This window comes from Vipera ursinii (assembly GCF_947247035.1).
Source record: "Vipera ursinii genome assembly, chromosome: 2".
Taxonomy (NCBI): domain Eukaryota; kingdom Metazoa; phylum Chordata; class Lepidosauria; order Squamata; family Viperidae; genus Vipera; species Vipera ursinii.
Window position 1 is genome coordinate 22,563,213 of NC_139513.1, and position 24,382 is coordinate 22,587,594.

Sequence of the window (24,382 nt, forward strand, 5' to 3'; positions counted from 1 at the left end):
TTTTAAAACAATTTCAAAAGCATTAAAATGATAAAAACATCCGCAAAATAAATATATACAAACGTAAACATCACCCGTGATGATTACGGTAATCTGCTAATAGTGAAGCCGAGCATACATTTTGAGTCCCAGGCCTGGGTACATAGCCCAAGTATCCAAAATCCTGGATTTTTTTTCTTTTGCTCAGAACTGGGGAGGTTTTAATCTCTGTTCTCTTTGTGTTTTTAAAACACTATTGGGTGGACTTTAGAGCTCTTGCAGCCCTAGATTTGGAAACTGTTCATCTTTGCTCTCAATCAAAAGTGTAGATATTTTTTAAATTGGAGGGTCGTATTCCTCTTGCAGGCCTGAAGTTTCTTTCTGTCTTCTCCACATGTAAAGAGCTCTCTTTGGCTTCTCTTGTTCTCCCAGTTCTTGAGATGCTGTTTGCACAAAGGCTCTTTTCTTCCTGCTTTGGCACAGCTTCATCCCTCCTTGGGCAGAGAAAGCCTTGAAGCTTTCGTCTTCCAGCGTAAATCCAGAATATTCCACGGGTCCGCTGGAACTGGTCTTTAGCTTCGCTCCAGCAGTGCGTGCGATTCCTTCCGAGATAGGCATAGGCCAGGGCTCAGCAACCTGAAACAGTGAAAAAGCCACTCGGAACCGGTTCCCTCACAAAAGGAAAAACTGGGAGCCGCAAAAAATGTGTGCACATGCGCATACATGTGCGCATGCGCAGAACAGGGTTTGACTGAAGAGTGGAGCCAAGGCGAGATATGCACCTACCCTGCATATTTGAATTGATTGGTTGAACTTTTTTAGTCCCACTTTTTTTTTTTTGGACTGCACATGGCAGAGGACTGGGAGCCACAGGAGACGGCTGAAAGAGCCGCATGCGGCTCCGGAGCCGTGGGTTGCAGACCTGTGGCATATGCAATCGGCATCCTGTGGCCCACACGCAATCTGGATATTTTTTTTAAAATCCCATTTATATCCCGCCCTTCTCCGAAGACTCAGGGCGGCTTACAATCTAAGAAGCACAAATCAATGTGCTTAGCAATAGCCTTCATTCTATGTATATGTCTGCTTATTAGGGCTTTTGCCCCCCCCCCAGCGGCATTTTTACAAAGTCAGCTTAATTGCCCCCAACAATCTGGGTCCTCATTTTACCTACCTCGGAAGGATGGAAGGCTGAGTCAACCTTGAGCCTGGTGGGATGCGAACCTGCACTAATTGCAGGCAGCTGGTGTTGCTTAAGGAGGCATTAGCCCACTGCTCCACCAAGGATTGAGGGCTGCATGGGAAACATCACCTAGAACAGGGGTCCTCAACCTTGGCAACTTTACAACTTGTGGACTTCAACTGAGGCTAAGGAATTCTGGGAGTTGAAGTCCACAAGTCTTTAAAGTTGCCGAGGTTGAGGGCTCCTGACCCTAAAATCCATATTGGAGGGTGGTCCCTAACAGGAATGTAACCCTCAGTCCTGCATGGTACAGGCTGCTCATTTCGCGAGTTTTGTACAAGTGATCCTCGACTTGCGACCACCATTGGTTCTGCCCATCACGGTCATGAATCATGGTAAATTGGGTCCTCTCATGTGACTGGACCCGATTTTATGACTTTTTTAATTTTATTTTTACAGCAGTCAGTAAGCAAAGGCCACAGTAGTAAAGCGAATGCCACTGTTGTTAAGTGAAGGCTCTGGTCATGAATACATTGTTTGCTATGGGATGGAAACTGGGGGAAAAAATATTGTAAATACAGGCCAGTTGGTGGGCCCTCAAAATGGAGTCATGTGACTGGAAGGTGGGGGATACAGCACAATATCATAAGTAGCTTTTGGAGGGTCCATTGTAGCTTTGAATGGTTGCTAAGCAACCAGTCACGTCAATTATATAGCCAAAAACTGGCAGGAAGCCAGGGTTATAATGTATTGGTGTGGTAGATAGAGTTTATGTATGGGAAACTGGTCTGTATTTTAGTAAGTCCGCATCTCTGCTCTGCCACCTGGTGGCAAAAAATTGAAATGGTGTTTTTCAATCCAGGCTGTTTCATCCTTTGACTTTTTCTAGCTCCTCTGGATGACCAGGTGGAAGAAAACTCGGAATTAGTAAGAGAAACAAGGAATCCTAAGAAGGTAAGCATCAGATTTGTCTTTATTTAACATCCTGTCTTATTTTTATAAATACGTATATTATGTGTGTGTGTATAAATAATATAATATAAATAATAGTATATTTATTTATTTATTTAATTTTATTGGATTTATATACCGCCCTTTCCCGAAGGACTCATACATACATATATGTACACACACACACACACACACACACACACACACACACACACACACACACACAGGTAAAGGTAAAGGTTCCCCTTTACCTAGGGGCCGGTGCTCATCTCTGTTTCAAAGCCGAAGAGCCAGCGCTTGTCCGAGGACGTCTCCATGGTCATGTGGCTGGCATGACTAGACGCCAAAGGCGCACGGAGCGCTGTTACCTTCCCACCATAGTGGTCCCTATTTTTCTACTTGCATTTTTACGTGCTTTCGAACTGCTAGGTGGGCAGAAGCTGGGACGGGTAACAGGTGCTCACTCTGTTACGCAGCACTCGGGATTCGACCTGCCAAACTGCCGACCTTCTGATCGACAAGCTCAGCGTCCTAAAACACTGAACCTCAGTGTCCTAACCCACTGAGCCACCGCGTCCCTTTATACATACATACATATACACATACATACACATACACATATACACACACACACACATATACATATATACATACACACACAAATATATATATGTGTGTGTGTATGTGTGTGTGTGTGTATAACATATTTACATGTTTTTTTATTTATTTATTTATTTATTTATTTATTTATTTATTTATTTATTTATATTTATATTTATATTTATATTTATATACCGCCCTTTCTCGAAGGACTCAGGGCGGTTTACAGGGTATTTTAAAATCAATCCAATACAAAATACAAAAGTTAAAAAACAATTAAAAAAGATTAAATTATCCCTAAAAATATATCAGCAAGTATTGCGAGCCCAGTTGGCAAAAGAAATCTGAGGACTGTATTGGTTGAAAACACGCAGAAGAGGCCTTCATCCTACAGTGGATAGACATTTGCTAAAATGATGATTATGATTATGTATAAATATTATAATTATAAATGAGTTATTTTATGAATGCCTCAAGCTAGTGAACATGCCTAATATTTCTCCTTCTGCACTTTTCCCCACGACAACAACAACAACCTTGTGAGGTGGGTTGGGCTGAGGGTGACTGGCATTCTTCACAAATCAAGGACCGATTTGGCGAAGTTACCCGTCACGTTTTTCCTGTCTCATGGGGTAGAACAAGATAACCGTGATTTGTAAACTCTGGTTTGATATGAGAACTCAGTCAACAAATTGTGGTTTGTTCAAAATCCCCCCCCACCTGGTTAACTGAATCACGGTTTGTTTGGCATGATGCCTGAGCTCCATATGATATCTCTAGGTGTTGGTGCCAGCCCAGGAGGAGCCGGCGTCTACAGCGCCCCCTGCCTGTGAGCTGCGGCGCAGTTTGCGATTTTCAACCACTTCCGCTTCACCCACCCCTCTCCCAGAAAGACGAAGCCTCCGTCAACACGGATCTGGGGCCGTCGTCGTTGCATCCAGCAAACCAGATGCCCCAGAGAGCAGGCGTAGGGGGCTGCGGCAGCTCAGCAAAGCAAGTCAACGAAAGAGTGAAGCGAAGGAGAGGCCAGAACAGCCCGGAGAAGAGGGGCCCAGGAAGAAGGCCAGGAAAGGAGACCTGACCGCTGCTCCTGTCCCTCAAGCTCGAACGAGGAGCTCCCAGAGGGAATCCAGGGCTGCCGGCAAGGTTACAGAAGTTGCAGCCGCCGTCTCTGTTAGCCCTGGGGCCACAAAACGGGCCAGGAGGGGTCTTGCTCCCAGTCCTGGGCTAGAAGGGCAGCCGGAGCGTCCAAGGACTCGGGCCAGCAAGCTGTCCAGCACCCCAAGCCCAAAGGATTCTGGGACAAGTGCCAAGCCTGGGCAGGTGGGTATCTATGCAGAGGAAGGAGAAGCTCCCTCGCCCAAAGAAAGCTTCCCCACCCCCCACACTTTCAGGGCAACGGACCCTTAATTGAATCCTTAGAAGGACCACGTTCCCCCTCTAGATCTCATACATCAGACATGTCAAACACAAGGCCCGGGGGCCAGATCCGGCCCGCGAAGTGGTTTCATGTGGCCCACGAAGCCATCCTGGAAACAGTGAGGGAACGGCCCCCACTGCCTTGGCCCTGGCCCAGAGACCCTTCTTCTGCCAGAGACCCTCAGATCTGTCCCACTCCTGCCCGGGCCCCCCCATAGGCCCCCTTGATGCGAACGATGTAGAGCTGGCCACGACTACCCAGTAGGCCATACACACTTTAGCCACGCCCACCCAGTAGGCCACGCCCACCCAGGCCACACCCATCTGGCCCCCTGAGGGCAACCGCAATGCTGATGCGGCCCTCAATGAAATTGAGTTTGACACCCCTGTCATATTGCCCCCAACAATCTGGGTCCTCATTTTACCTACCTCGGAAGGATGGAAGGCTGAGTCAACCTTGAGCCTGGTGGGATGCGAACCTGCACTAATTGCAGGCAGCTGGTGTTACTTAAGGAGGCATTAGCCCACTGCTCCACCAAGGCTCTGTTGGGGGCAATAAGCTGACTGTAAAAAAAATGCCGATGGGGGGGGGGAAAGCCCTAATAAGCAGGCATATACATGGAATGAAGGCTATTGCTAAGCACATTGATTTGTGCTTCTTAGATTGTAAGCCGCCCTGAGTCTTCGGAGAAGGGCGGGATATAAATGGGATTTTTTTTAAAAAAAAAGTCGTCTTAGAATCGAGGACTGATCCGCTTTTCCCTGTCTTCTCCAGGAACCAATCCTGTCCACTCCGTCTTCAGGAAGGAAGTTGCGGCATCACAGCCCAGAAGGCAGAGCGACAAGTCAAAAGGCCTCCTCTGGCAGTCGTGCCCGGCGCTCCACTGGGCCTGGCAGCCCAGCCCCCAAGGTATGGCGGCTGCGTATTACAGAATAGCAGGGGAGGGGGTTGGGCCCGGACAAGGGAAGATGGCCACTTTTGAGTTGGGGCGACCACATGGTTAACGTGAAAGTTTATTGAATCTCCCCTGTCTCTCCTTTCAGGTGCTGTTCACGGGTGTGATTGATGAGGAGGGAGAGCGCGTCGTGGCCGAATTGGGGGGTTCTCTAGCAGAATCCGTCTTTGATTGCACTCACCTTGTGACGGACCGCGTACGTCGCACGGTCAAGTTCTTGTGCGCCCTGGCTCGAGGAATCCCCATTGTGACCCTCGACTGGCTGGAGAAGGTAATCCATTTTTCCGATTACCCGGAATTATGGACGTATGTCATGCCGGTCATTAATAGCAATGGCGCACAGACTTATATACCGCTTCACACTGCTTTGCAGCCCTCTCTAAGCAGTTTACGGAGTCGGCACATTGCCCCAAACAATCTGAGCCCTCAATTGATCGACCTCGGAAGGATGAAAAGCCGAGTCAACCTTAAGCTGGTCAGGATCAAACTGCTGGCAGTGGGCAGAGTCGCACTACTGCACTACTGCACCAGAGTGCACTACTGCATCCCAACCGCTGTGCCACCAGGGCTGCCCCACCCCAATTTCACGACCTTTTTTGTGATGGTTGTTAAGCAAATGTGGTAGTCATAAAGCAAGCATACTGAGGTTGTTAAGCGAATCCCTTGTCTGCAGTGGGGTTTTTTTTTACTGGAAATTGGAAGTGAACTGTGGCTTCCAGCAAAAACACTTGCAATTGTTAAGTTAGTAAGCTGGTTGTTAAGTGAACCTGGCCTTCCTGTTGACTTTGCTTGTCGGAAGGTGGCAAAAGGCGATCACAAGAACCTGGGACACTGCAACCATCGTAAATATGAACTCGTTGCTGCACATTTGTGCGATTCGAGATTAGTCAGAACAGTGACTGCAACCGTCGTAAATATGAACCCGTTGCTACATATTTGTGCGATTCGAGATTAGTCAGAACAGCGACTCACGCAGGAGCGCCAGGAGCTCCCTTGTCTGAAGACGAGACATTCTGTCTTTTCTGAGTTGCTGACATGAATTTGCTTTTGTGCCGGAATGTGAATATTTCTAAATGGGAAGGGATAGTTCAGTGAAAGTCTGCAAGCTTTGCATCCAGCTACTTCCATTTAAACATCCTCCAGGAGAGAACAACCTGGTTTTCCCAGTTGCAGGGTATGGCAGTGAAAGCTGGACCATAAGAAAGGCCGAGCGCCAAAGAATTGAGGCCTTTGAACTCTGGTGCTGGAGAAGACTCCTGCGAGTCCCTTGGACTGCAAGGAGATCAGACCGGTCAGTCCTGGAGGAGATCAACCCTGACTGCTCTTTAGAAGGCCAGGTCCTGAAGCTAAAACTCAAATACTTTGGCTACCTAATGAGAAGGAACTACTCACTGGAGAAGAGCCTAATGCTGGGAAAGATCGAGGGCAATAGAAGAAAGGGACGACAGAGAATGAGGTGCCTGGGTGGAGTCACTGAAGCAGTAGGCGTGAGCTTAAATGGACTCCAGAAGATGGTAGAGGACAGGAAGGCCTGGAGGAACGTTGTCCATGGGTTCACGAAGGGTCGAACACGAATTTGCAACTAACAACAAAGAGAACAACCTGGGACAGCCAAGAGCACAATCCTGGGACTGCCGCTGATCTGAGAATGGAACCGCTGATTGAGGCAGTGCAAAGTCCGCATCCGTCGGCAACTCCTTAGAATTGCATCTGTTCTACAAATGCAGCATCCGTCAGCAATTCCTTAAAACTACAGGCAGTCCTCGACCATTCAAAGTTACAACGGCACTGAAAAAAGGAAGTTGTGACTGACTTTCACACTTAATGACCATTGCAGCATCCCCCCGGTCAGGCGATCAAAATCCAGAAGCTTGTCAAACTGACATGGCATTTATGACGAAGGCAGTCTCCTGGGGGATCATGTGATCCCCCTTTTGCCACCTTCTGTCAAGCAAAGTCAACGGGGAAGACAAGTTCGCTTAACAACCGGGTTATTAACAACCGCAGCGATTCGCTTAACATCCCTGGCAAGGAAGGTCATACAATGGGGCAGAGTTCACTTAATAACTGTCTCACTGAGCAACAGAAATACGGGGGCTCAACTGTAGTCCTAAGTCGAGGGCTGTCTGTACTTCATGTGCGCCAGGCCCATGCAGCCGCTGAAGGGCGATGTGCTGGAACATCATGAGCCTATACGGAGGTGCAGCTGCTTTAATGAGCCTTCCAAGCATTATAGTGCGAAGTGCCTCTTCCGCAGCCCTTGTTGTGATTCAGGGTCAGCCTGTGGGTTTGGCAGTTGGGTCGGACGATTCAGAGGAGGAGGAGGAGGGGGGTGTTGGAGAGCCTCCAGAGGATAGCCCTGAGGCTCTGCAGAGCCCTCAGCCAGGCCCCTCCCATCTGGTTACGACGCAGACCCAGCTGTGTGAGCCTGACAGTGTGGATGAAGATGACCCACAGCTGGCCCTGTTCAAGGATGCCCGACGCAGGAGGCAGTCAATCAGGAGTAAACAGAGGAAGGCAATGGGGCACCTCGGAAGGAGGCAGAGAGAAGCCACGCCCTGAACTGTTTAAAAGGGGAATGTGTGGGAGGGCTGGTTTGCTGAAGGCAACCGTTTGAATAGCTCCTGTTTCATGGTTCGTGTTTGCTCTGTTTGCTCTGTTTTATGTTAATAAATTTGGCAGGCTTAGTTCCAGCCTCTTGCCGTTTTGTAAAGGAGTTATCCCTGCCTTTTCTGCAGGGCCGGTAGTAGGCTGGTACAGAACAGCCCTCCAGGTTATAGTGTTTTGGAAATGGTTTGATTCATGGCTCCAGGAATGATGTGACCTGCTTCCAGGGAGGAAAGGAAAAAGTTCCTCTATGTCAGGAGTCTCCAACCTTTGCCACTTTACGACTTGTGGACTTCAACTCCCCAGAATTCCTCAGCCAGCATGGGCTGCCTGAGGAATTCTGGGAGTTGAAGTCCACAAGTCATAAAGTGGCTAAGGTTTCTATGTGGTTGATCTTCCTTCTAATCATGCTTCCATCCCACAGAGCAGACAGAATGCTTTTTTCCTGGCACCAAACAGCTTCCTTGTTCGGGACCCTGAGCAGGAGAAGAACTTACGGTTCAGCCTCTCCACCTCGCTGCAAAAAGTACAGCAGAAAGGCGCCTTGTTCCAGGTGAGCCCATCATTTGCTGTTGCTGAGCCCAGGCGGTTCCCCAAGTGTCCAGCACCCAGACTGCCATGATGGAGAGGTACCCTCCCTTCACTTAAAACTTTCCCCGCTGCTGAAAAGCTCCAGATGCAAATTACAACAAGAACAGCAATAATAAAAGCAATCCCAATTTGAATTTGTTATTTGTGAACTTCCAACTCCCAGAATTTCTGAGCCGGCCATGCTGGGTCAGGAATTCTGGTAGTTGAAGTTCACAAGTCGTAAAGGGGTCATTGCTCCCCACCTCTGTTCTAAGCCAGTTTCTCCCGTCTAGTGGTCTCCAGGCCTGTAATCACAAGTCCCCCCACACCTATGAACCGTGTATTTGGGGATTGCGGTGAATGTGACTTGAGTCGCAACACACCTATAAAGGGAAGGGGGACCGGGTTGGGTGAAAGCTGCAAATTTGGCTTTAGGTCCATCAGCAGCCAACCTGCTGTGGTATGATGTTCCCTTCCTCTTTTTTTTTTTGCCCACATTCCTGGCAAACGTTCCAGTCCATGATTTGAGACTGGAATTACAGTTGTAAGTCATTGTGGTTGTTAAGTGGCTCACACATGACTGTGCCTTATTGTATATTGTGGCAATTGTTAAAGAAATGCCAGTGCCATTGAGCAAATGTGGTTGTTGAGCCAAGGCAGTGATCATTAAGCAAATCCAATTTATACGGGTTTTTTTTTGCTGGAAACCAGAAAAAAAGGCAAAAATTGTGGTCATATGTAAGTTGCTGCAAATGGCTATGTAAGCTGGTTGCCCAGGCACCCAAAATATGATCCCATGGTCAGAACTTTCAAAAATCGGGTCATAATAATAACAATAACAACAAAAAGTTGGAAGGGACCTTTGAGGTCATCTAGTCCAACCCCCTGCTCAGGGGGAGATGGGTCTATCATAACTTGAAGTGGTTGCTATGTAACTAGTTGTTAAGTGAGGACTACTTGTAGTAGTAGTAGTACCCCCGAGTTTCTTTCTTTCCAGGGCTACGAAATCCACGTCACTCCTAATGTGAAGCCAGAACCAGAGTACATGAAGGACATCGTTAAATGCAGTGGTGGGACTTTATTACCAAGAATGCCTCGCGCCTTTAAGGTGAGTTATTTTGTTGGGTGTTTTTTTTGTTTGTTTATTACTACACCGAGTTATAAGTTGGGCTGAGAGAGGGTGGCTGGCCCAGACTTCAGCGGAGAACTTCCATGGCTGAGGAGGACTACAACGTGGGTCTCCCTACTCCTGGCCCAACATCTTCAACATTACCCTGGTTGACTAACTACGGGTAATCCTCGACTTACGCTCACAATTGAACTCAGTATTTATGTTGTTAAGTGAGATAGTTAAGCGAGTTTTGCCCCACTTTACAACCTTTCTTGCCACAGTTGTTAAGTGAATCGTTGCAGTTGTTCAGTTAGTATTTATTTATTTATTTATTAATGGGATTTATATCCCGCCCTATCTCCCGAAGGACTCAGGGCGGTTGTTAAGTGAATCTGGCTTCCCCAGCTGACTTTGCTTATTAGGTGGCGGCAAAAGGGACCGCCTGACCCCAGGAGACGGCAGCAGTTATAAATATGAGGCAGTTGCCAGTTGTTTTAATTTTGATCCCATGACCATGGGGATGCTACGACCGTCTTGTGTGAAAAAAGGTCGTAGGTCACTTTTCCCAGTGCCATGGTACAATACAATAACAGAGTTGGAAAGGGACATTAGAGGTCTTCTAGTCCACTCCTCTTGCTCAGGCAGGAAACCCTATACTATTTCAGACAAATGGCTGCCCAGTCTCTTCTTAAAAACTTCTAGTGTTGGAGCATTCACAAATTGCTTTTGTACCAAGACCAGGATAACTGAAATGTCCTCCAGAAAATAACAGAAAATGGGAATTCATTGTACCAACTTTTCTCCTCCCCCCCCCCCGGAGGTCATTTCATAATCCAATGAAAATGCAGTACAAACTTAAAAACTCATTATTTTATAAAAAATCTAATTAAATAAATAAAATAAATAAATAAACTTCAACTTTCACAGCTTCTGGAGGCAGGTTGTTCCACTGATTATTTTGTTCTAACTGTCAGGAAGTTTCTCCTTAGTTCCAGGTTGCTTCTCTCCTTGATTAGTTTCCATCTGTTGCTTCTTGTCCTGCCTTTGGGTGCTTTGGAGAATAGCTTGGCTCCCTCTTCTTTGTGGCAGCCCCTGAGATCTTAGAAGACTGCTAGCATGTTCCCCCCCCTCCCGTCCTTCTCTTCATTAAAACTAGACACACCCAATTCCTGCAACCGTTCTTCATGTGTTTTAGCCTCCAGTCCCCTAATCATCTTTGTTGTTCTTCCCTGTACTCAACATCTTTTTTACTTCACCAAGTGAACTAGAGGACTAGCTACGTACTGGTTTTCCAACAGGCAGACCAATTGAAGTTTGTTGGGGCCATGCAAGAAATGTGCCTCAACTCTTTGACAGGGAAAGAGGACGGTCTGACCTTTTTGTACCCTGTTTCAGGAGAAACGTATCGTGGTGTCCTGCCCTGAGGACCTGTCGCGCTGCAAACCAGCTCGGGAGGCAGGAGTTCCCATCACCAACGCGGAGTTCATCCTGACGGGTATTCTGCAGCAGACGGTGGACTTGCAGGCTCACCGCCTGGATGTCGGTGTGGGTCAGTCTCCAGCTTCCAGCCCCCTTGTTCCCTCTACCAGGACTGGCAAGAGGCGGGCCGCCACACGGACGGCCCCAGCTCCACCCAGCACAGCCAAGAGACGACGCTGATCCCCCAAGGGCAGCACCGCCTTAAAATTGTACATACGGGTTTTTGTTTTTTATATACTGCTGCCAATAAACGGGGTGTGAAAAGACTGATGATTTTGGAATGGGGTCTTGGCACTTGGATTTGGTGATGAATGGGGGAGAGGGAGAAAAACCCTTCTATAAATCAGGAGTGGTTTAATACAGAGGTCCCCAACCTTTGGGACACCAGGGGCCGGTTATGTGGAGAGAGGTTTTTCAACGAACCGGAGGGTGCGTGGTTTTGTGTGCTGCCTGCATCTTGTGGATAGGGCTTTGCTTGTTTGTGCAGAGCGGTTGCTGGCATGCTATGGCCCGGTATCGGTCCACGGACCGGAGGTTGGTGACCCCTGGTTTAATATTTTTAGAAATTTAGATTTAAACCAGAGGCATTCAACCCTGGTAGCTTTTAAGATTCCGTGAACTTCAACTCCCAGGATTCTCAAGCCAGCCATGTTGGCTGGGGAATTCTGGGAGTTGAAGTCCACAGGTCTTAAAATTACCAAGGTGGGACACCCCCGATTTAAATGGTTTAATTAGTTTTAGAAATTTGCATTTAATGGGCTTATGAAGAATTTAGGCATCAGCGCCTTCTGACATAAACAACCAAAAGGTAGTCCTCATTGCAGGGATTTCTATGTCGTTTTACTGTTAGGGTGACTCACTGGAATCGCAATGATGACAAAAGAAACAAATGTGTGCTTAAAAACGAGCAGTTTACAGTCAATTTGAAAGCTGCTCCAGCTTTCAAACGACTGAATTCCAAAAAATGGGCAGAACTGGAGAGCAATGCCTGAAAAAGAATGCAGAAGTTAAAAAAAAAGCATTATTTGTATTTTTTTTAAAAAAAAATAAAAATATAAAATAGGAATTGAGGTAAACGGTAAATTTCCCTGTCAGTTGTATCCAATTCTAGGGCATGGTACTCATCTGTTTCTTGGCCGAGAGAGCCAGTGTTTTCTGAAGACAATTTCTGTGAAGGGGCCAGCATGGCTACACACCAAAGGCACACAGAACGCTGTTACCTTCTCACCAAAGTGGTACCTGTTAATCAACTCACATCTGCATGCTTTCAAACTGTTAGGTAGGCAGGATCAAGGAATGGGAGTTCACCCCCACTGCACGGACCTGGGCTGTCGGCTCTTCAGCTGAGCCATCAGGCCTTTTTTAGGGATTGAGGAGGCATCCTGAAAATTCTGCTAGGCCGCATTCAGCCTGCCTGCTGTGGTTTTTGCATTTGCCCCTGATTTGGGGGTCAAATTAGAGGGGGTTTTCCCTTCATTTATGCCTGAGGGGGGGGGTCAGAAAAGAGTTTTATGGAGAAAATGTTCAGTATAAAAGGCCTTTGGTGTGAATAGGGAGATGTGGATCAGGAAGGTAACAGAAAACCAAGCTCACTGTACCAAGCTCCACAGTTAGATCGGCCTAAATCCACACAGCTAGTCCTTGACTTACAACCACTTGTTTAGTGACTGTTGGAACAGCACTGAAAAAAGCTACTTATGACCCGTTTTTCACTTACGACAGTTGTAGCATCCCCATGATCACGTGGTCAAAATTCAGATGGTTAGCAGCTGGCTCGTATTTATGATGGGAGCACCATCGCTTTTTGTGACCTTCTGACCAGTAAAGTCAATGGGAAAGCCAGATTCACTTAACCATGTTACTAACTTAAAAACTGCACTGATTCATTTAACAATTGTGGCAAGAAAGTTCGCAAATTGGTACAAACTCACTTAACTATCTTAACAGAAATTTTGGGCTCCATTGTGGTCATAAGTTGAGGACTACCTGTACTCTTAAAAAAAAAACCCAATGTACTGAATCACTTATTTTTTTGGACGTTAATTGAGATAAATCACTAGATTAAACCTCAGCTTCTAACATGACCTTGCTTTGTTCCAAGGCTGAGCCTTTTTTTATTGATCTCTAGCGGATCGGCAAGAATTTCTGACACCAACTGTTAAATCGCAGCAAGGACATTAGCTTTCCTCACCCCAAATTTTATTTCTGAAGCTGAAGTATTCTATGCCATCTGGAGGAGTGTGTGTGTGCATTTCTGAGCCACAGCGCTGGTTGTTCGTAGAACAAACTGCCTGCACTCAAAATTCTTTAAATCTACCATTTTGACTTCTTACCTCAGGCTTCAGGTTGAGTGAATTTCATTTTCTGCCTTTCCAAGCCCTTAGTACTGCAGACGCTTCACTCAAGGTTATGTGGTTGGGAAGTGTGTGTGTGTGTGTGTGGGGTCGTAAGGAGGGAGTACTCAACATGCAAAGCCAATTCTTGCTTCTTCTGCCATCAAGATGCATTGAGGAAAACCCCTGGATTTTTCTCTGTATAGCAGAACAATGGCCCCTTTATGACTTGTGGACTTCAACTCCCAGAATTCCTGAGCCAGCATAGAGCTGAAGTCCACATGTCATAAAGGGGCCATCATTCTCCCACCCTTGCTCTGTAGCAGGGATCCATGGGCCCAGGGGTCGGCAACCTCGGCTCTTTTATGACTCGTGGACTTCAACTCCCAGAATTCCTGAGCCAGCACAGCTGGCTCAGGAATTCTGGGAGTTGAAGTCCACGAGTCATAAAAGAGCCGAGGTTGCCGACCCCTGCACGGGCCGGATGCGTCATCCGGAAGCCGCACCCACCCCACTGCCGGCAATGGCAAAACCGTCCCGATACGTTGCACAACGTCACGAGTTTGACATGTCTGCTCTATAGCCTCAGCTGGATCTGGCCCATTTTTAAAACATTTATATCCAGCCTTTATTATTTTTACAAATGGTTCATATTAAATCTGATTTCTTGCTCCCCATCAAATAGTAAAAGAAGAATGTGAAACATCTGGATTTTTGTTCCCCAATTCTTTCATCTGCCACAGACATACGATGGTCTATGTTCCATGTAACAAATAACACGTTCCTTCTGGATATTTGTATGTGCTTGAACTATCATTGACTTTCTTCCTGGTTTTCCTTACACGCGTTTGACTGAGTAGACAGTAGGAAACAATTTTTAAAGTACAAAGAATCACCAAGAAAGTGTTGAAGGATAATTTTATCTTTTAGTGTAATTCAGTCACACTCAAGAAAAGCAGAAACTGCTGGGGGAAAAAACATAGCTTCATGAAACTGATTTATGAAAGAACTTACTGTGGAACTATCTTTCAATCAATCCTTTAAAAAAAAGAGGCAGTTTAAAAAATAAACACCAGCCTGTTCTTCTATTGTTCTCAACATGAAGCCTATGGAAGGCTTGTGAAGTCTTCAAAAAGGGATCGGACCATTTTAATTAAACAAGCAGACCTTGATCCATTTTAATCTAACAGGGATCTTTACGCGCTCTACAGGACATGTAGGACTGGAGATCTACAAATAGCAAAGAAAGTTGTCTATTTTGTGCAACGTCACCAGTCCAGTTCATCTGCCTCCATTTCTTACGTGCCCACTCACAGAACGTAATAGGCACGCCTTTGTGGGAGGCTACAATCACAATCTTTTCAGTCGCCAATAACCTAAAACTTCTTAAAGGCATCTATCTGTGGATATTCCTTGATTGGTTAACATGCTGTGATGTCCTATGTTTTCAATGTACTCTTGAAAGACGGAGATCAGAATGCTAAAGGCTGCAACATGTGTTCTAAATGAAGAGGAAGAATATCTGCAAAGCCTAGGGCGTTCTCGGTCGGTCTTTTCCAACATTGGCAACTTTTAAGATGTGTGGACTTCAACTCCCAGAATTCTCCAGCCAGGTTGGAATTTACCCCTAGTGGTCCCCCACCATGGTCCCCCACCATGATATATGCTTACCATGAGAAATAATAAGGATTCGAAATAACTGATCAAACCACTGGTGGCAGAATTTTAAATTTTTATTTGTTTTGTTCATGCACAAAGAATGGCTTTGCTTGCCAGGAATGTATTTGCATTTGGATCCTCCCTTTAATCCACACAAGGACCCCAGTGAAACTCAAGCCTTGTTCAGTTTAATGTATATATAAAACCAACCATTTGAAATCTTGTACTATCTAAGTGTGCTGGACTACTGTCCCTACCATACCTTATAGCCAGGTGGATTATCAACCTGGGGACAATGGTCATTGTAGTCCAAACTTCCAGGATCTAATTGGAAAGTTTGATACATACCGACACATCAGACTTCCTATCCCCTTTCAATCTCTAATAATCAGCATAAAATCCACAGCTCAGTGTATAAACATTTCTGTGGCTCTTCCTTCATTTGGAAATTTTTCTGCACATGAAATTCAACATGTGAGCAGATTGTGATGAATTTTAAAACCAACTGAGCAGTTCTAGCTGCAGTTTCTTTTTTAAAATACATATAAAAATATCCTGCATAATAATCAAGAGTGCAAGGTTTTGCATCTTAAAAAGACCTACTGAAAATGCTCTTCTGTACAGCATTTCTCCTCTTCAGGTCAAGGAATCCTGAATTACACTGCCATCTGGGAGAGGAGTCCTGCCCAAGAGAGAAAAAAATAAGGCATATTCAGAATAAAAACAGTCATGCAAAGTAAATTGTGTTAAGCCGCTATCGGTCTACAGGCAAACTTTCCTGTATGTAAAGTCTTCCAAACTTGGGGTTTACTTCCACCTCTACTTAGGATGTATTTTGGGCAATTTTTGGCCAGAGAAGGTGGGGCATGCCAGCGCATCAGGTCTGAGAAGACCTCTGTAGAAGGGATTGAATATCAGAGAATACAGGTTGACCTCAACATGCAACTGGTCACTAGTGACGTCAAAGTTATGGGTTAGGATCTATCATGGAGCTATTTACAACCCAGATTTGCAGTTCAGTGGTCAGGGATCCCCTGGTGGTCACATGACTGAAGTTTGGGTGCTCGGCAACATGACCGCATTTACAACCGTTTGCAGTGTCCCCCATGACAGCATTTTGCAATGGTTTGGCTGAAAATTGGCACCCATTTCTGGGGTTTGGCAAAACGTAGCCCAGTGCAAACCACCGATTTGCTTAACGACGACTGCAAAAAAAGGTGGTAAAATTGGGCCGGTCACGACTCACCCATTTTACAACCGTCATGGCAGTCTCCACTATGGGTCGCAAGATGGGGACCACTTGTTCACTTTTCCATCCCATCCCTATTATCTATGAACTCCGTGTGTAGGACTGAAGACTGCAGCACAGGGCCCAGAAACCAGCCGTGCTCTTGTTAATGTCTTATTCCGTGTAATCTGCCTCCTTTTCTTACGTGTCTCTACACGGGAAGTAAAGACACGCCTTTGTAGGAGGTGCTTGCTACCAAATCTCACTAATGTCATTTCCTACTTCAAAACTTCTAACTGAACCTACTCTGGTTTTTGGTGGAAAGCAAGATTAGTCTGGAGTAGAATATTGGGGAACTCTGGTTTAGATGCCTTCCGCGGAACAGCCGGTCAGGGAGCTTTGGTATCTTTGTTTAATCCCCACAAATTAGCTGAAGTGGACCACAACTGTCTTGGTGTTTTTGAGAGTCCACTAACTCGGTTCTGTTCTTGCTAGAACCCATTCAATCTCTTCTGCCATAAAAGAACTCTGAGTCAACGTTCAAATGCGGCGTTTTAAGTTCAACACCATCCTAAGGCATGATTTGTTTTACCCAGCATTTGTTAGGTAAGCCAGAATGACTGAATTCACACACTGCTGTGTGTGGTGGTGCGGTGGATAGAATGCAGAACTGCAGGCTTATTCGGCTGACTGCCAGCTGTTCAACTCTCACCAGCTCAAGGTTGACTTAGCCTTCCGAGGTCGGTAAAATGAGGACCCAGATTGTTGGGGGCAATATGTTGACTCTGTAAGCCACTTAGAGCAGGGCTTTTCAACCAGTGGTACGGGCACCACCTGCGGTACATTGGCACCTGGCAGGTGGTACGCGACCATCCTAGAAAAGTGGTAGCGGGGGAGGGGAATGAGCTGAACCGGTGGCAGCACCGCACAAGCCTGAGCGAGAGATGGCTGGAGCTGCAGGGCTCAACGGAAGCGCCAGGATCAGCGCCAGGCTCCAGCTGGAGCTCGGCCCTGTTTCTGGCGCTTCTGCTGAGCCCAGAAGAAGCGCCGATCGGCTGGAATGTTGCAGCATCTCCAGGGTCTTGTGATTTACATTCAGATGCTTGGCAACTGATTCATATTTATGACGATCACAGTGTCCCAGGGTCTTGTGAAGTGACCCAAACCTGCTGCAACCACCCAGCAGATGGAGTGGGGGGAATAAAAACCAAACACCCCACCCACCCCACTCCCACTGCCAATCTTCAACAGAAATGCTCACAACAATGAAAACCTCGGACAGGAGGAAGAGCGCCGCCGGGCGGGCAGGCAGGTGTCTTGCTCGGCTGTGGGTTGGGGGGCACTTTTTCAGTGCCATTGTAACTCCGAAGAGTCACTAAGCGAAGTGTTGTAAGTTGAGGACTACCTGTACTTCATCACTTTTTTCCTTTCATCAAGTTTTTGACACTTTGCTAGGCGAGTGGTGGTACTCAGGTGTTGCCATATCCTAAAAGTAGTACAGTGGGTGAAAAGGTTGAAAAGCTCTGGCTGAGAGAGGGCTGTAAAAGCACTGTGGAGTGGTATATAAGTCCTAAGTGCTATTGGTATTGCACCAATATATTATGGCTTAATGGAATTTGTGACCTCAATCAGGGCTCTTCAAATTCTACTCTGCTACTTAAGGAAAACAGAATTACCTTTCTGGAAGGCTCAGGCAGGATGTCAATCACGGCGTATTTCAAAACAAGATGTGGCACAGATAAATCCCGGGAACGAAGGAAGGTGTCCCATCTGAGCAGAAGAGAAAAGAGAAAACAAGGAACTCTGCCTTGGACACAAGACTGAGGCTGCAATCCAAGCCATGCTTACAAGCAAAGAAGCCCCATTGAGATCCACTGGACGTACTTCTAAGTAAGCACCCTTCGGTTGCTAGTCCTCGCTGTTGATGATAACAGTAAAAAATTCTGGAGAAACGTTTTCCTTATTCTGGTCTCGTGAGTATAGACAACTCGGCGCTAAGGACATCACTTACCCCATTCCAACCATCAAAATTTGGCACGTAGAGGGAGCCAATGTTTTGCATGCAGCACGTGAGCAATGAATCTGCTTACTTAGGCAGAGAAACTCAAGGGGCAGTTTTATTGGGACTTCCCCTCCGAGTGCTCCCAAACAGGACAGACGACTGGAGCATCGCCAAAGAGGACCGATTTGGCCAAGAGGCTTGTCGCTTGACGGCGAGCGTACAAATGTAATAAACAAACATAAATAAATGAAACGAGGCGGAGGCATTCATCAGACAGGGCTGGGCGCTGCGAAAGGAGAGACAAGGAGCCATGCGCGTGAAATGCTGACAGTGCCTGAACATTCCCAGGAGGCGGAATGCAAATATCACATTGAAAAGCTTGCCTGTGGAATATTGGATAGGGCTGCGGTGAGGGACACTTAGGGTACAAAGCAGAAGTTTCTGAAGCAGGTCCTGAACTGCTGGGGGAGAAGCAAAGGCATGAGTTTCCAGCGGTTGCAGGATGGAATCAAAGAACATTTTGACAGGACAGGACGAGAAGACAGACTAAAGTCAACAGAGCAGCAGAGCAGAAACGAAGGTTGCACCCACCGCCATGTTGGGGTTAGTGTATACCGAAGTCACGGTGGCAAAAAGTAACCCCAGCCATAGGTTTCCCCATCTTTTTGACCCCCGGCCCTTAGCCAGCTCATGAGAAGCACCGGCCAACTTGGGTTAAGAGGGATTCGAGGTAGCCACCCATTTCATTTAACAGGGTTTCAAAGTTTGTGTTCTGGTTTAAAGTTCATAGTTTGAACTCTGCAGACCAGGAAGTACTAAATTCCTAACAGGCCCGGAACAGACGTGGTTCAGAGCTATTCCTATGGTCACCTGTAGTAAATAAAAAGTACTAGCAAAATGTCAGACACCGAACAAACTCACTCTTCCTTCCTAACAGATTTCAATTTTACAATGTTACAGTATGCCAGTGCGTTTATATCACAGTTTCTCCAACTTGGCAACTTTAAGATGTGTGAACTCCAATTCCCAGAATTCCTCAGCCAGCCATGTGATCACCTTTTGCAACCTGCTGATAAGCAAAGTCAATGGGGAAGACAGATTCACCTAACAAACGTATTACGATCTTAACAACTGCAGTGATTCACTTAAGAACTGTGGCAAGAAAGTTCGTAAAATGGAGCATAGCTCAACTGTCTGCTTAGCAACAGAAATTTATGGGCTGAATTGTGGTCCATAAGTCGAGGACTACCTGTACTTTCTAAGAATATCATTGTGATCCATGGGGGGGTGTATTTGTGTAATATCTTATTTTTAATCTGCCCAACAAATAAAAAAGTTAGGAACTTTCCAGAATTTCTGAATCAGCCAACTAGCAGTATTCTGGGAGCTGAAGATCACCTAACTGGAGGGCACACAGTTGTGAAAGGCTCTGCTGAATTAGGTAAAGGTAAAGGTTCCCCCGCACATGCGTGCTAGTCGTTTCCAACTCTAGGGGCCGGTGCTCATCTCCGTTTCAAAGCCGAAGAGCCAGCGCTTGTCTGAGGACGTCTCCGTGGTCATGTGGCCGGCATGACTAGACGCCAAAGGCGCACGGAACGCTGTTACCTTCCCACTGCAGTGGTCCCTATTTTTCTACTTGCATTTTTACGTGCTTTCGAACTGCTAGGTTGGCAGAAGCTGGGACGAGTAACAGTTGCTCACTCTGCTACGTGGCACTCAGGATTCGACCCACCAAACTGCCGACTTTCTGATCGACAAGCTCAGCGTCCTAACCCACTGAGCCACCGCTGAATTAGTGAGCTATAAACTACACTTTCCAATTTAAATATAGCTCGACCAAAAAGCCTGCCCCTTTTGGCCACAAGAAAAATCAGTTTAATTTCATGCACTCAAGGGCAACCTAACCTCACACCATCAATTGGGTAAAACAAAAGAAACCAACGTACACATTGCCAACAGTCTCCATGTCAAGACTCATTTTCAGTGAATAGGTGGTAGCTTTTAAAAAGCCTACTGTATTTACCAAAAAGACAACCTGGAATTAAAAACATTTCACAAAGCGAAGCATACACAAAAAAACAAAAATCCTGTGCAAGCTTTAACAAGCTCCCCAGTCTTGTTAAATTGCAGTTGCCAAGGCTACATGAAGGCAATCCCAAAGATGACACTCCTATAAATATGTGGTGGTGAGATACATTTGTATAAAATATCTGTATAACCTCCCTATTTACTGAAACTGGAAAGAATTAAAATCAATTCATCCTCCATATACCAACCATTCTCACTGTTAGAAGCACACCTACATCATGTTTTTGCTCAACCCAATTTTCCGAGCAACACAATACAAATTGATCTGATCAACATGCCAGGTTACACTTTTGGTTTGTGATTCTATGCACAATATGACTGGGGTTATATAGTGGTAAGCTATTATCTGGTAAGCTTGGTTTTGGTATATTGTATCATTTGAGAGAATTTATCAACTCACTGTGATGTGTTATCCAGACTGATGTGAGAATTCCCCAAACCAGTCTGTCTCCTTGAAATTCTTTTGATTACAATTTCTATTTGCCAACATCCATGCATATATAGAACATGTTTCAAAGAAATCCCACTGCAATAGTTTGATGGCACCAAGCTGGGCTCAGCTCATGCTATTTAGACCACATGTCATGGTTCCGACAGATGAAACTCTTCAAAAGAACTTTGAGGCATTGTTTACCTTAAAGAATCTTTTATTCGAGAAACAAAGTATTGGCACTACATAGTCGAAACCAATAGGGACGCGGTGGCTCAGTGGGTTAGGACGCTGAGCTTGTCGATCAGAAGGTTGGCAGTTTGGCGGGTCGAATCCCGAGTGCCGTGTAGCAGAGTGAGCGCCTGCTACTCGTCCCAGCTTCTGCTAACCTAGCAGTTCGAAAGCATATAAAAATGCAAGTAGAAAAATAGGGACCACTACGGTGGGAAGGTAATAACGCTCCGTGCGCCTTTGGCGTCTAGTCATGCCGGCCACATGACCACGGAGACGTCCTCGGACAAGTGCTGGCTCTTCGGCTTTGAAACGGAGATGAGCACCGGCCCCTAGAGTTGGAAACGACTAGCACGCATGTGCGGGGGAACCTTTACCTTTACCTTTAGTCGAAACCAAAAACTAAATTCCCCTCCCCTGGATACAGAGTAACAAAGCACAATTCCCTCCTCCAATAAAAGTCATCAATCACATTCCCCAATTAGCTTGAAGCTGCAGGCTTTCACCCCAGCTCGCCAAAACTCTTATCAACTCTGGGCCCAATGACCTTGGGTTCCCATGGCTGAGTTATTATTGTTATGACTAGCTGGACTCTCATCCGCATTCCCCCTACCAGCATCAACTAACTCTAAAAGCAATAGTGAAAAATGGCTGCATTTCCATCTGTTGTCAAAGCAAGAACATCCGATGTTAGCAGCGTTGACATCCGCCCCCCACCCCCCTTACAAAAAGAACAAATCCTGTAATGCAAACAAAAGCACAGGTTAGGGCAGGGGTAGGCAACCTCAGCTCTTTTATGACTCATGGACTTCAACTCCCAGAATTCCTCAGTCAGCTAGGCTGACTCAAGAATTCTGGGAGTTGAAGTCCATGAATCACAAAAGAGCCAAGGTTGCCTACCCCTGGGTTAGGGAATGCCTCTTGGTTTGTTAGGGTGCTTCTTATAGAGTCTGTCAGCTTTTACATCGCTAGATTTCACCCAGGTGGCCTCAAACAACGGATATCTCTTCCATTGCACTAAGTATTGCAATTTCCCTTTAAAAATTCTTGAATCAAGAATACACTTTACTTCATAGTGAGTCTGTCCTGCCACTGCGAGAGGTGCAGGTGACTTCTTAGGACAGGGGTAGGCAACCTCGGCTCTTTTATGACTCATGGACTTCAACTCCCAGAATTCCTGAGTCAGCTGACTCAGGAATTCTGGGAGTTGAAGTCCATGAGTCATAAAAGAGCCGAGGTTGCCTACCCCTGCCTTAGGAGGTCGTCTTAAGGTGGAATCCCGAAAAGGTTTCAACAGGCTACAATGGAAAACAGGGTGAACTTTCCCTAAGAGCCTGGGAAGTTTTAGTTCTACTGTGACTGGGTTAATGATCTTTACAATGGGGAAGGGAACTAGGCACTTCGGTCCTAACTCCTTACTAGGTAACTTAAGTTGTAAATATTTAGGGACAGATACAACTTTTCCCCCAACTTGGAATGTCCTTTGAGTAGCCCTTTTTTTATCTGCCTGGTTTTTGTATGTCTCGGAAGCCTTTTTCAAAGCAGTCTTCGTGGTTTTTCCAGACTTCTCCCCCACCCCCCTTCACCCATCGACCAAGAGTTTGGGAAGCAGAGGTTCCTTGAGGATATTCGGGCATTGGGCTGAACTCTTTTCCTGTGGCCACTTTAAAAGGTGTGAAGCTGGTGCTGCTGTGAGCAGAGTTATTGTAAGCCACCTCCGCGAAAGGGAGGAGGTGGTCAGTCCAGTTCGTTTGTTGATAATCCACATAGCATCGGAGATACTGTTCCACCACTGAGTTCGCAGATTCAGTCGCCCCACTGGTAGACAGGTGAAAGTGTTCTGTACCAGCCTGCTACCGGCCCTGCAGAAAAGGCAGGGACAACCCCTTTACAACCGGCAAGAGGCTGGAATTACGCCTGCCAAATTTATAGCTACAAAAACAAACAAGACACGAACCAAGAAACAGGAGCTTTAAGAAACATGAACCATCCGAGTGGTTGCCTTCAGCAAACCAGCCCTCCCAGACATTCCCCTTATATAGAGTTCAGGGCGTGGCTTCTCTCTGCCTCCTTCCGAGAAGCCCCATTGCCTTCCTCTGTTTACTCCTAATTGACTGCCTCCTGCGTCGGGCGTCCTTGAACAGGGCCAGCTGTGGGTCATCTTCATCCACACTGTCAGGCTCACACAGCTGGGTCTCCGTGGTGACCAAGTGGGAGGGGCCTGGCTGAGGGCTATCATCAGCAAGATCTTCAACCCCCTCAGCAAGGTCTTCAACACCCGCCCCCTCCTCTGAGTCGTCCGACCCAACTGCCGAACCCACAGGCTGACCCTGAATCACAACAGAAAGGCCGATGATAGTCCTTGAGATGAACCAATTAGTTTAAGAAAACTCCTCCAAAACGTAGCTGTAAACTGCACGCGCACACACACACACACACACCAGTCAGAGATTATTTGTTTTGGTGCGCAAATGCAGTCTGTAGATCTGTTTCAGGAACATCTTGGTTAGCCATTGCTGCAGGCCTCCCAGTGATTGTTGCACGTTCTGAGGTTTTTGTCACCCCCATGGCTGTTGCAGCATTGCTAGCGGCTGTGGCATCCCCAATTGCTGTATGACGCCGCCCCCAATGGTTTCGACGGCTGCTGAAATGACACCCCCAGTTGCTGCGGGCCTCCCAGTGGTTGCTGCATATGCAGGGCTCTTGCCACCACCACTGCTGACCTGCAGGCGGTTGTAGGCCCCTCTGCGGCCCCGGAGGTTGTTGCTGAATTCCTATCGGTTGCAGGCCCCTCAGCGGTTGCTGCACAGCCCCACTGCTGCTGCTGTACTCCCAGAGGTTGCTGACCCCCTGGCGGCTGCATAATCCCCGGTTGCTGCAAAGCCCCCATCTGCTGCTGCACATTCAGGGGCTGCAGCCACCCCCAGTTCGGTTGCTGCACCGCCAGCGACTGCTAGCCTCCCATCTGTGGGGACTGCGACATCCCCCATTGTTGTATGGGCCTTTGCTGTATGGTGGCTGGTAAGCATGTCGATCCAGGCTTTGGCTGTCCTGGTGATGGCTTGGGTTATTTCGCCAGCGGCAATCTGGGCTTTTGGAGGGGCAACGAGTGGAGCTGCCTCTCCCCGTGGGGCTGGAGGCCATGGTAGGTGTCTTCGAGGACGGGGAAGCTGCTTGACCTGTGCAGGTGGGACTGGGGCTTCCCCTTGGCATGGGTTGGTGGCTGGCTCACCGATCATCATGATCGCTCGCGTATGGAGAACGGGAGGGTTGTTCTCTACTTTTCATCTCCACATTCCCCCTCCCAGCATCAACTAACTCTAAAAGCAATAGTGAAAAATGGCTGCATTTCCCTCTGTTGTCAAAGATCTGACGTTAGCAGCGTTGACACCAGGGGTCTTCAAACTTGGCCCTTTTATCTGACTTTGGGCCTTTTATGCATTGCTGGCTGAGGAATTCTGGGAGTTGAAGTCCACAAGTCCATAAAAGGGCCAAGTTTGAAGACCCCTGATTTAGACAAATACTTGCCATTTTGACAGGAATGTTACTTTTGCTT

The 24,382-nt window shown here is 46.8% G+C and overlaps 1 protein-coding gene and 1 long non-coding RNA gene across 5 annotated transcripts in view; one reads left to right on the forward strand and one right to left on the reverse strand.

Moving 5' to 3' along the window:
• The window catches only part of MDC1 (mediator of DNA damage checkpoint 1), a 29,514-nt gene extending 18,392 nt beyond the window's left edge, over nucleotides 1-11,122 (forward strand). For 2 of the 4 annotated variants that reach the window (XM_083356835.1, XM_083356836.1), the window contains 7 exons: nucleotides 2,052-2,116; nucleotides 3,494-4,036; nucleotides 4,908-5,042; nucleotides 5,177-5,359; nucleotides 8,120-8,248; nucleotides 9,263-9,373; nucleotides 10,772-11,122. In XM_083356835.1, the coding sequence (XP_083212961.1) occupies nucleotides 2,052-2,116; nucleotides 3,494-4,036; nucleotides 4,908-5,042; nucleotides 5,177-5,359; nucleotides 8,120-8,248; nucleotides 9,263-9,373; nucleotides 10,772-11,035 (1,430 nt within the window). In that variant the 3' untranslated portion in view covers nucleotides 11,036-11,122. The remainder of the gene's footprint in view (nucleotides 1-2,051; nucleotides 2,117-3,493; nucleotides 4,037-4,907; nucleotides 5,043-5,176; nucleotides 5,360-8,119; nucleotides 8,249-9,262; nucleotides 9,374-10,771) is intronic. The other 2 variants (XR_014491777.1, XR_014491778.1) reach the window with 2 other exon arrangements.
• LOC310636758 lies at nucleotides 54-19,344 on the reverse strand. Its single transcript, XR_014491784.1, has 3 exons — nucleotides 17,752-19,344; nucleotides 15,451-15,529; nucleotides 54-615 (listed from the first exon to the last, which is right to left on the reverse strand). It is a non-coding gene; the product is annotated as an uncharacterized lncRNA (long non-coding RNA).
• Between the last annotated feature and the right edge of the window lie 5,038 nt (nucleotides 19,345-24,382).